This window comes from Ailuropoda melanoleuca, chromosome 8 (genome assembly GCF_002007445.2).
Source record: "Ailuropoda melanoleuca isolate Jingjing chromosome 8, ASM200744v2, whole genome shotgun sequence".
NCBI classification, from domain to species: Eukaryota; Metazoa; Chordata; class Mammalia; order Carnivora; family Ursidae; genus Ailuropoda; species Ailuropoda melanoleuca.
In genome coordinates this window covers 19554160-19566815 of record NC_048225.1, presented here as the reverse complement: position 1 = coordinate 19566815, position 12656 = coordinate 19554160, and the positions used below count along the sequence as shown (strand labels likewise).

The following is a 12656-nucleotide window of genomic DNA, read 5'->3' as shown; positions in this document are numbered from 1 at the left end:
CAGTGTCCATGTTGGGGACTGTCAGGGTATTTTTCCATAAGTCTGCTGCAGTTGGTTTTTCTCCCTAGCATTGAGACATTTCACTGTACAGTCACTGAGCACCAGATGAAGTAGTGATTTATATTCAGTGCTCTGTGGTAAAAAAATGTAAATTTGAACATTAAAATTTGAACATTAAAATCACATTCAGTGTGTAGTGTTACTGTTTTCTCTGTGCTCTTAATGTCTGTCAGTCCATGTGCTCCTCAGAATAATTGGGAGGTCAATAGGGAAGGGGATCCAGTTTCCAGCTCATAGATGATGAAACCGATTCTCAGAGATTTCACGGCTTGTTCCCAACAAATTGAGCAACCTAGAAGAAATAGATGAATTACTAGAAACATAATCTCCTAAAATTGAATCAGGAAGAAATAGAGAATTTGGACAGAGCTGTTACCAGCAATGAAATTGAATCAGTAATCAAATAACTCCCAGCAAACAAAAGTCTAGGACAAGACAGCTTCACAGGTAAATTCTACCAAATATTTAGAGAAGAGTTAATACCTGTTCTTCTCAAACTTTCCCAAAAAAATAGAAGAGGAAGGAAAACTTCCAAATTCATTTTACAAGGCCTGCATTATCCTGTTACTAAAACCAGATAAAGACACTACAAAAAAAGAGGACTACAGATTAATATCTCTGATGAACATAAATGCAAAAATCCTCAACAGAATATTAGCAAACCAAATCCAATAATACATTTAAAAAAATCATTCACCATGGTAAAGTGGGATTTATTGCCAGGGTGCAAGGGTGGTTCAGTACTTGCAAATCAATCAATGTGATACATCACATCAATAAGAGAAAGGATAAAAACCATATGATCATTTCCATCCGTGCAGAAAAAGCATCTGACAAAATACATCCATTCGTGATAAAAACTCTCAAAAAAGTAGGTTTGGAAGGAATATACTTCAATATACTAAAGGCCATATGAGAAACCTGCAGCTGATATCATACTCCATGGTGAAAAACTGAGAGCTTTCCCCGAGATTGGGAAAAAGATAAGGATATCAACTCTCACCACTTTTATTCCACATAGTACTGGAAATCCTAGGACAGCAATTGGACAAGAAAAAGGACTAAAAGGCATCCAAATTGGTAAGGAAGAAGTAAAACTTGCACTATTTGCAGATGACATGATACTAGATAGAAAATCCTAAATACTCCACCAAAAATCTACTAGAACTGATAAATGAATTCAGTAAATTTGTAAGGTACAACATCAATGTACAGAAATTTGTTGCATTTCTATACACTAATAAAGAAAAAACAGAAAGGGAAATTAAGAAATCAATCTTATTTACAATTGCGTCAAAAATAATAAAATACCTAGCAATAAACTTAAGCAAGGAAATGAAACACCTGTACTCTGAGAACTATAAAGCATTGATGAAAGAAATTAAAGATGACACAAATCAATGGAAGGATAGTCTGTGCTCATAGATTGGAAGAAAAATATTGTTAAAATGTCCATACTACCCTAAGCAATTTATGGAAGAAAAATATTGTTAAAATGTCCATACTACCCTAAGCAATTTATAGATTTAATGCAATCCCTATTAAATATCAACAGCATTTTTCACAGAAATAGAATGAATAATCCTAAAATTTGTATGGAATCACAAAAGATCCTGAATAGCCAAAACAATCTTGGAAAAGCAAAACAAAGCTGGAGGTATCACAATTCTAGATTTTAAGTTATGCTACAACACTGTACTTACCAAAACATTATGATACTGTCACAAAGATAGACACATAGATCAATGGAACAGAATAGAAAACCCAGAAACATACCAATGATTATATGGTCAATTAATCTTTGACGAAAGAGGCAAAAACATGCAATGGGAAAAAGATAATCTTAACAAATGGTGGTGGTGGGGCGCCTGGGAGGCACGGCAGTTGGGCATCTGCCTTTGGCTCAGGGCATGATCCCGGCATTATGGGATCGAGCCCCACATCAGGCTCCTCTGCTATGAGCCTGCTTCTTCCTCTCCCACTCCCCCTGCTTGTGTTCCCTCTCTCGCTGGCTGTCTCTATCTCTGTCGAATAAATAAACAAAATCTTAAAAAAAAAAAAACAACAAATGGTGGTGGGAAAACTGGACAGCTATGTGCAAAAGAATGAAACTGGACCACTTTCTTATACTACATACAAAAATAAACTCAAAGTGGATTAAAGACTTAAAAATGAGACCTGACCGTAAAAATCCTAGAAGAGAACACAGGTAGTAATTTTTGACTTTCACCATAGAAACATTATGCTAGATATGTCTCCTGAGTCACGAAAAGCAAAATAAAAAATAAACTGTTGGGAGTACATCAAAATAAAAGCTGCTGCACAGTGAAGGAAACAGTCAATAAAACTAAAAGACCACCTATGGAGTGGGAGAAGATATTTGCAAATGGCATATCTAATAAAGTGTTAGTATCCAAAATATATAAAGAACTTATACAATTTAGGGGCATCTGGGTGGCACAGTGTTTAAGCGTCTGCCTTCGGCTCCGGGCGTGATCCCGGCGTTATGGGATCGAGCCCCACATCAGGCTCTTCTGCTATGAGCCTGCTTCTTCCTCTCCCACTCCCCCTGCTTGTGTTCCCTCTCTCGCTGGCTGTCTCTATCTCTGTCGAATAAATAAACAAAATCTTAAAAAAAAAAAAACAACAAATGGTGGTGGGAAAACTGGACAGCTATGTGCAAAAGAATGAAACTGGACCACTTTCTTATACTACATACAAAAATAAACTCAAAGTGGATTAAAGACTTAAAAATGAGACCTGACCGTAAAAATCCTAGAAGAGAACACAGGTAGTAATTTTTGACTTTCACCATAGAAACATTATGCTAGATATGTCTCCTGAGTCACGAAAAGCAAAATAAAAAATAAACTGTTGGGAGTACATCAAAATAAAAGCTGCTGCACAGTGAAGGAAACAGTCAATAAAACTAAAAGACCACCTATGGAGTGGGAGAAGATATTTGCAAATGGCATATCTAATAAAGTGTTAGTATCCAAAATATATAAAGAACTTATACAATTTAGGGGCATCTGGGTGGCACAGTGTTTAAGCGTCTGCCTTCGGCTCCGGGCGTGATCCCGGCGTTATGGGATCGAGCCCCACATCAGGCTCTTCTGCTATGAGCCTGCTTCTTCCTCTCCCACTCCCCCTGCTTGTGTTCCCTCTCTCGCTGGCTGTCTTTATCTCTGTCGAATAAATAAATAAAATCTTAAAAAAAAAAAGAACTTATACAATTCAACACCTAAAAAACAAATAATCCAATTAAAAACTGGGCAGAAGACATGAACAGACATTTTCCCAAAGAAGACATACAGATAGCCAACAGATACATGAAAAAATGGTTAACATCACTGATCATCAAGGAAATGCAAATCAAATCCACAATGAGATATCACCTCAGGCCTGTCAGAATGGCTAAAATCAACAACACAAGAAACAAGTGCTGGCAAGGATGTGGAGAATAAGGAACCCTCATGCAGTTTTGGTTAGGAATGCAAACTGGTGCAGCCATGTGAATAATAGTATGGAGTTCCCTCAAAAAGTTAAAAATGTAATTACCCTATGATCCAGTAATTGCATTACTGGATATTTATCCAAAAAGTACAAAACACTATTTTGAAAGGATATAGGCATCTATATTTATTGCAGCATTATCTACAATAGCCAAATTATGGAAGCAGCCCAGTGTCTATCAAAAGATGAATGGATAAAGAAGATGTGGTGTATATATATATACAATGGAATGTTATTCAGCCATATAAAAGAATGAAACCTTACCATTTGCAACAACATAGATGGAGCTAGAGGATATAATGTAAGCGAAATAAGTCCGTCAAAGACAAACACCATATAATTTCATTAATATGTAGAGTTTAAGAAACAAAATAAGTAAACAAAGGAGGAAAAGAAAAGAGAGAAACAAAGCAAGAAACAGACTCTTAACTATAGAGAACAAACTGATGGTTACCACAGGGGAGATAGGTGGGGGGATGAGTGAAATAGGTGATGGATTAAAGGATTAGGATTAAAGGATTAAAGGTGATGGATTAAATAGGATTAAGGAGTGCACTTATCCTGATGAGCACTGAGTAACATATAAAATTGTTGAACCACTATATTGTACACCTGAAACTAATATAACACTGTATGTTAACTACAATAGAATTAAAATTAAAAACTTAATTAAAAAAGTTTACTAGATACAAAGAAACCAGACTTATTGAAGGATTCAATAAAGCAAGAAGATATAACAGTTGTAAACAGTTACAAACCTAATAACTGACCATGAAAATATATGAAGCAAAAACTGGCAGAATTGGCCTTTAAAATAGACAGTTTTTATAATAGTTGAAGAGTTCAGTACCACTATCTCAATAATTGATAGAACTACCAGACAGAAGATAAGGAAGGAAATAGAGGACTTGAATAACATCATAAACCGGAGTTTTATCAGACCTATATAAAACATCTACCCCAAAATAGCAGAATACATATTTCCTCAAATGCATGTAGGATATCTTCCAGAATAGACCATATGTTATGCTACAAATTGAATCTCAGTAGGTTTAAAATAGAAATATTTGAGAAGGTATCTCTTCTGATCACAACAGAATAGAGTTATGAATCAATCTCAGAAAGAAAACAGGAAAATGCACAAGTTTGTGGAAATTAAACAATACTCTCTTAAAGAAACCAGTGGATCTAAGAAGAAAACCCAAGGGAATTTGGGAAATATTTCAATATGAGTGAAAACGAAGCCCAAACAGCAAAGCTCATGGGATGCAGCAAAAGGAGTGGTAAGAGGGAAAGCTATGTGGGTTTACATCAAAAAACAAGGAAGATCTCAAGTCAACGACCTTACTTATTACAACTAGAGGAAATAGGAAAATAGAACAAACTAAACAGAAATCTAGCAGGAGAAAGGAAATGAATATTAGAGTAGAGATAAATAAAATGGAGAATAGAAAACAATAGAGAAAATCAATAAAGCCAAAAGTTGATTCTTTGGAAAAAATCAACGAAACTGATACAACTTTAGCTAGATGGACTAAGAAAAAAAGAAAACTCAAATTAATCATATTAGAACAAGATATTGTTGACAAGAACACGATCATGAATATTATTTCCTGTCTCAGAATAAAATGTCTACCTTATTTCTGCTGGGAAAAGATTTTCTACCCCATTCTCAGGTTTTCTCTCTATATCACTTTCCTCCCTGTCCCACAACAGATACTACAGTTTGTTGGAGGGACTGAGGTAAGGAGTTGACTCTACTTTTTCCTCATTTCCTTTTCTTTTTATATCTATAAAGCATGTTAAATGCAGAATAGAACTATATAGTTGCCTGCTTATAGAGTATCCAAGGTAACTATGGTTTATATTTGAGCAGATTTTAGTTTAAATAGTTTATGATAAAAGGAAATTGCAGGGTAAGGTTTTCAGAATGGATCAACTATATCCACTAACTTTATCACACATCTCTATCTTACATTTTTAATGTGACTCTGTGTTAAAATCCTTGCCCACAATTGGGGAAATGGAGATACTGATTGGACATTTGGTAGTATTAAGACATTTTAATTTAGATGCAAAGCAGTTTTGTTATTATAATTTTAATAAATACTTATCTTTTGGAAATACATACTAAAATATGATATCTGGGATTTTCTTCCAAATAACCCAGTTGGGTAAGAGGTTGAGTAATATGGTAAAGGTAAACAGGATTAGCTATGAAATGATAATTTTTGAAACTTGGTAAAGGGGTCTGGATAGTAAATTATAACATGCTTTTAACTCTTGTATATGTAGGACATTTTTCATATGATTTAAAACTTTTGTTTTAAAATGTCAAAGAAAAAGTCAGAAGTGAAGGTGTGGATATTATAACCACTTCTATTGAAATCGAAAGGATTATAAGGGAGTACTATGAACAATTAAATGCCAGCAAGTTGGAAAACATAGAGAAAATGGATAAATTCCTGGAAATTCAAAGCCTACCATGACGAAATCATGAAGAAATAGAAAATCTGAATAGACTTATGACTAGTAATGATACTGAATCAATAATTAAAAATCTCCCAGGAAAGAAAAGTCCTTAACTTCATGACTTCACTGGTCAATTCTACCAAATATTTAAGGAATAACTAACATCAATCTTTCTTAAGCTTTTTCATAAATGTGAAAGTATGACACAATTCCTAACCCACTCTTTGAGGCCACCATTACCCCAGTACCAAAGGCAGACAGAGACAATACAAGAATTGAAATCTATAGACCAATACCCTTAATGAACATTTATGCAAACATCCTTAACAAAATACTCGCAGATGAAATACAGCAGCATGTTTAATGGATTACAAAAAGTGTGATTATTCACTGGAATGCAAGAGTGGTTCAACATATGAACACTGATCAAAGTAACACACCACATGAATAAAATGAAGGAAACACACACACACACAAATGCCAATTGATTCAGAAAAAGCATTGGACAAATTCAACACCCTTTCATGATAAAAATTTTCAACAGACTGAGACTAGAAGGAAACTACCTCAACAGAATAAAAGCTGTGTGTGAAATCTGGGTGCTTTGGACACTCACTCTCATGCCTCTATTCAACACAGCACTAGAATTTTTAGGACATTAGGCAAGAAATAGAAATAAATAGTATCCAAGTTGGAAAGGAAGAAGGAAAAATATTTCTCCTCAAATGTTAGGATCTTATATATACAATATTCTAAAGAGTTGACAAAAATTAAACCACAAAGGAATTTAGGGAAGTAGCAGGATATAAAATCAATACACAAAGATCGATGCCTTTGTATACACTAACAAGGAAAAATCCTTAAGGGAAATTAAGAAAAAACAGTTCCATTGGCAGCATCAAATAGAATCAAATACTTAACCAAGGAGATAAAAGACTTGTAAAATGAAAACGAGAAAACATTGCTGAAAGTAAATAGAGGAGGCATAAATAAATGGAAGCATATTCTGTGTTCATGGATTGGAAGACTTACTATTGTTAAGATGTTAATACTACCCAAAATGATCTACAGATTGAACACAATCCAAATCAAAATTCCAATGACTTTTTTTGTAGAAATAGAGACTTCCACCCTAAAATTCATATGGAAACTCAGGGACCCTGAACAGCCAAAACAATCTTGAAAAGGAGTAAAGTAGGAAGACTCATACTTCCTCGTTACAAAACTGACTACAAAGCTACAGTAATCAAAGGAGTGTGGTATCGCATAAAGTTAAACAGAGAGACCAATGGAATACATGAGAAATCCCTGATTAATTCTGGCATAAAATGTAATACTTTTTTTGGATATGATACCATAACAAAGGCAACAGAAGCAAAGATAGATAAGTGGGATTATATCAAATAAAAAGCTTCTCCAGAGCAAAAGAAACAATCAGCAAAATGAGAGGGCAACCTACAGAATGGGAGGAAATACTTGTAAACCATATATGTGTTAAAAAGTTATATCTGAAGGGGGAATGAAGCATGAGAGACAATGGACTCTGAGAAACAAACTGAGGGCTTCAGAGGGGAGGGTGGTGGGGGAATGGGATAGACTGGGGATGGGTAGTAAGGAGGGCACGTATTGCATGGTGCACTGGGTGTTATATGCAACTAATGAATCATCGAACTTTACATCAGAAACCAGGGATGTACTGTATGGTGACTAACATAATATAATTAAAAAAATTAAAATAAACAACAACAACAACAACAAAACTGTCTGAATTTGTGTGGTGGCTGAGGAAAGGGGTGGAGGTCTTTGGGGTTATAGACTCTATTGCTTAGCATGTGGGATATATGGAAAATATTCTGAAGGTTTGCAACCAGAAAACAACACCATTTTCAGAAATTTTTATTGAGTTCCTACTATGTACACTATCGGGTACTTAACAAATAAATTAGAAAAAATGGTGCTTATTTTTATAGAACTTACAATTTATTGGAGCACACAGGAATTAAAGGGAATAATGTCTGATGAGTGTGGTGATGGAGGATCTCTTGAATTTATGAGAGCCTACATAATGATAGCTAACATTAATTGACTATTTACCATGTGACAGGCACTATTCTAGCCATTTTACTTAGCATCACCATAATAATTGAATGCAAGTGGTGCTATTTTTACTATTCCTATTTTACAATAACAAAGCTGATGAAAAAAGGAATTAAATAATTTGCCTGGGTTTTTATTAGTGATAGTGCAGGTCAGATTCATACACACACTCTATAACTCTGTAGTTCCTATTATTGTGTGTGTGTGTGTGTGATGAGAAGAAATAAATGACCTCTTACTGTAATATTTAAAAACCCAGCAGAATGGTCAGGTACACAGTTCCAGTAGATGTTTAGAAGTAAAAACTTCAGAAGGTATATATGATTTTGCAAATCATTTTAGAGATATCTCAGGAAATGGACAATTGATGTGAGATCCCCTCTCTTGAAAAATTTCAGATAAAGAAATAAAGAATCCTGGAGGCAGAACCCTTACAGAAAATTTTCCGTTTAAGATATGGGAGGCAAGAAGAAAATAACAATTTATAATAGACTTCCCTTCAGAGATGAAGATGACAGGGAGATGGGAGTTCATTTTTGGCTCCGTCTTGGGAGATGGACAATCCCTAGAGTGATGAGAAACCCTGAGTAAATTTGGAGTACCCAAGGAACTAAGGACAGATGCATGGTCTAGGGTGTAAATACAATCCTCTTATTTCCCTTTATCACAATGAATCTATCCCAAGAGAAAATGACTGAGCAAGCTTCTACTCTGTTTATAAGCAGATGCATTATACCATTAAACTCACATTCAATCATCTGTATCTTATAAAGTGGCAAATGAGATAAAAATAAAGGCTATTTTCCTCTGTTGCTTGAGAGGGCTCAAAGTCATAATCAGAAATTATGACTTATAGTTTGGAAAGGTTTCTAGGGCATACCTGAAATTAAGTGTATGCAACATCCTTTTAGAATCAAAGGCACCAAAGCCTCAGAACATGAAATTGCCCTTCCAGGACTGCAGGGGTAAAGAACAATGATAAGGAAGCACTGAAATATTCTGTCCTAAGGAGGGTGAGTTCTTGAATTCCATTTATATGAATGTCCCTCTTGTGAGGTGGAAATCCAGAGATCAAAGACATGAGACTTTCTTTTTCTGAGATTCAAGTGAAGAAGAATCTGTTCAAGGGGAGATGAGGGGGTGTTCAGAGACTTAAGGGGTACAGGGTACAATATCTCTGTCATTAAGTTCCCTTTCCTTGGATGGAATTTTCACTTTTCTGGATTTATGGCTTTTATTCTGTGACATGGGGGTTGTCCTAGACTCTGGTCCCTGAGTTTTGGATTAGAAACAATGTTCTTGGTTCCTCCAACATCAAGTCTAATGTGCAGTAAGAGACCAGCACCGGATTAGAGGATCTTTGCCTCCAATTTTGAGTCCAGAGCAGGAGAGTTGTGCTCTGGCCCATCCTGCTTCTCCCTTCTCCCTTGATTTTTACAGCAGTCCTGTTTGCATGTGGCGGCAGCGTACTTCCCTCTCTAGGCTGAATTGTGATAGTCTTTGCTATAATTAGCTTTTATATGTCTCAGAATGGGAAGTTAGTGTTTCTCAATATCGTGAAATATCATGATAGAGGTGAGGGCTAATCTTCTGGGTCCAGATTTGGTTAGTCTCAGACCTCAGATATTCCCAGTACAATATATTCCCTTTTGTAGGTTGAGATATTGTTGGAAGAGCTGGCTTTTTCTCTAATGTAATCCTGTTTTCCTGTGCTCACAGATCCCCTTGGAGAAGAATGGCTCCTACAAACTCCTCTTTTGTGCCTGAATTCATCCTGGCGGGGCTCACAGACCTACCAGATCTCCAGCTCCCCCTGTTCTTCTTGTTTCTAGTCATGTATGTGGTCACTGTGTTGGGAAATTTGGGCTTGATAACTCTAATCGGGCTGAATTCACACCTCCACACCCCCATGTACTTTTTCCTCTTCAATTTGTCCTTCATAGATCTCTGTTATTCTTCTGTGTTTACACCCAAAATGCTGATTAACTTCACATCAAAGAAAAATATTATCTCCTACAGGGGATGCATGACTCAGCTTTACTTTTTCTGTTTTTTTGCTATTTCTGAAGCTTATGTGCTGACATCAATGGCCTATGATCGCTATGTGGCCATCTGTAACCCACTTTTGTATCATGTTGCCATGTCCCCCAAAATGTGTTCCAGCCTTATGCTTGGTTCATATTTGATGGCATTTTCAGGTGCTATGGCCCACACAGGAGGCTTGCTGAGACTGACCTTCTGTGATGTAAACACCATCAACCATTATTTTTGTGATATCCTCCCTCTGCTCCAGCTCTCCTGCACAAGCACTTATGTCAATGAGCTGATGGTTTTCATTGTGGCGGGCATCGACATCATTGTGACCAGTGTCACCATCTTTGTCTCTTATAGTTTCATCCTCTCCAGCATTCTCCGCATCAACTCCACTGAGGGCAGGTCCAAAGCCTTCAGCACCTGCAGTTCCCACGTAGTTGCACTTTGTCTCTTCTTTGGATCAGGTGCATTTGTGTATCTTAAATCATCTTCTCCTAAGTCTGTGGATGAGGGAAAAATCTCCTCTGTCTTTTATACCAATGTGGTTCCCTTGATGAACCCCTTCATTTACAGCTTGAGAAACAAAGACATTAAACTTGGTCTGAGAAGAACCCAGAGTAGGAGAGTGTTTTGATCAGATCACTGTCTCTGGGTGTAGCTATAGGACTGCTATATTGTTTCTTTCATTAGAATAGTTTAGGTGGAAGTGTTCATGTCCTTATCTTTCTTACCATGGTAAAGGAAATTTGAATCATCTGTTTGTTTTCAATTGTTTTCCTTTTTTTTTGGCCGGGTGCAGTATCCTTTATTGATGGTACATGACAAGGTAGGGCTCCCCTTGTCCCTCCTCTACTACAGGGATTCTGGGGTGGAAACTGTAGAGGTGTGGAAATTCTCAGTGTGTCAGGGGATGAGTTGGGCAGGGACTCCCCAGCAGCTGAGAGCTTCTTTCTTCTTGTTCTGGGTGGGGCTATTGGTTCAGTATGTTCTTATTCCTTGGAGGGCATGTAGCCCATAAAGTTCACCACCCAGTTGCTATAGCGAAATTCGTTACCATACTAGAGTTTGACTAAGTGGTCATTGAGGGCAGTATCAGCACCAGAATCGAAGGTGGAAGAGTGGGTGTCATTGTTAAAGTTGCTTGGGTAGGGGGCTCTCTTGAGTGGGCCCTCCATTGCCTGCTTCACCAGCTTTTTGATATCATAGTACTTGGCAGCTTTCTCCAGGCAGCAGCTCAGACCCATAACTGACACTTTGGAGCTGGGGACATGGAAGGCCATGCCAGTGAGCTTCCTATTCAGCTCAGGGATGACCTTGCCTACAACTTTGGTGACACCTGTAGAAGCAGGAATGATGTTCTGGGTAGGTCCTCAGCCATCATGCCACAGTTTCCCTGCTGGGCTTGGTATGGTCTTGTTGGTGGCAGTGATGGCATGGACTATGGTCACGAGTCCCTCCATGATGCTATTGTTGTCATGGATAACCTTGGCCAGAGAGACCAAGCAGTTTGTGATGCAGGAGGCATTGCTGGCAATCTTGAGGGAGTCATCATACTTCTCATGGTTCACACCCATCACAAACATGAGGGCATTGGTAGAATTGGCAGAGATGATGATCCTCGTGGTGCCACTTTGAGGAAGCAGCAGCCTTCTCCATGGTGGTAAAGACCCCAGTGGACTCCACAACATACTCAGCACCAACATCACCCCTTTTGATGTTGGCAGGATTTCACTTCTGGAAGACAGAGATGGGCTTTGTATTGATGATAAGTTTCCCATTCTCAGTCTTGACTGTGCCTTTGAGTTCGCTGAGGGTGGAATCATACTGAAACATGTAGACCATGTAATTGAGGCCAATGAGGGTGTCACTGATGGCAACAGCATCCATTCTGTCAGCGTTACAAGCAGCCTTGGTGACTAGGTGCCCAATACGGCCAGATACACTTACTTTGACCTTCACCATCATATCTCTGGGATGGGGCTGGCACCGCACCAGAAGATGTGGTGTGTGTTAGGGAGGACCAGAGAGCCCAGTTTGTTTCCAATTTTTTATAGTAGATTTTCTTTCCTCATCATTTTCACAATGTCTTTTTCTTTTTACCACATTAACCATTTAAGAATAACATTAATGAATAAATTTATCTGTTTTTTACATTGTCATTATGGAGTTACTTTTTTCTCCTAGGAAAAGATAAACAGTTCTGTAAATGATCATGTAACAATATGCTGATATTGTAGGAGTTTCTTATATTGTGCTGTTGGAATCAGCTGTCAGATAATCTGTATTCCTGTCTATATCCTCTCCTGGCCTGTAATATGCTTCCTTGAAATGTCAGTGTTTCACAGATAAAGCAGGTTCCAGAACATCCATAAAATATAATCCACTTTCCAGCTAAACACTGTGTTAAGCTCCTCTTGGCAGAGGTTTCCTATTTACCATAGGACGCATAATAGATCATCAATATATATCTGTTGCAT

General features: G+C 37.3%; 1 protein-coding gene and 1 pseudogene across 1 annotated transcript; one reads left to right on the top strand and one right to left on the bottom strand.

Moving 5' to 3' along the window:
* The first annotated feature begins 9880 nt into the window (after window positions 1–9880).
* LOC100484055 (olfactory receptor 145-like) lies at window positions 9881–10813 on the top strand. Its single transcript, XM_019792818.2, has one exon. It carries the CDS (start codon window positions 9881–9883, stop codon window positions 10811–10813), a length of 933 nt encoding a protein of 310 aa, XP_019648377.2.
* Window positions 10814–11168: 355 nt separating this feature from the next.
* On the bottom strand, window positions 11169–12141 carry LOC109488405 (annotated as a pseudogene).
* Window positions 12142–12656: the final 515 nt, after the last annotated feature.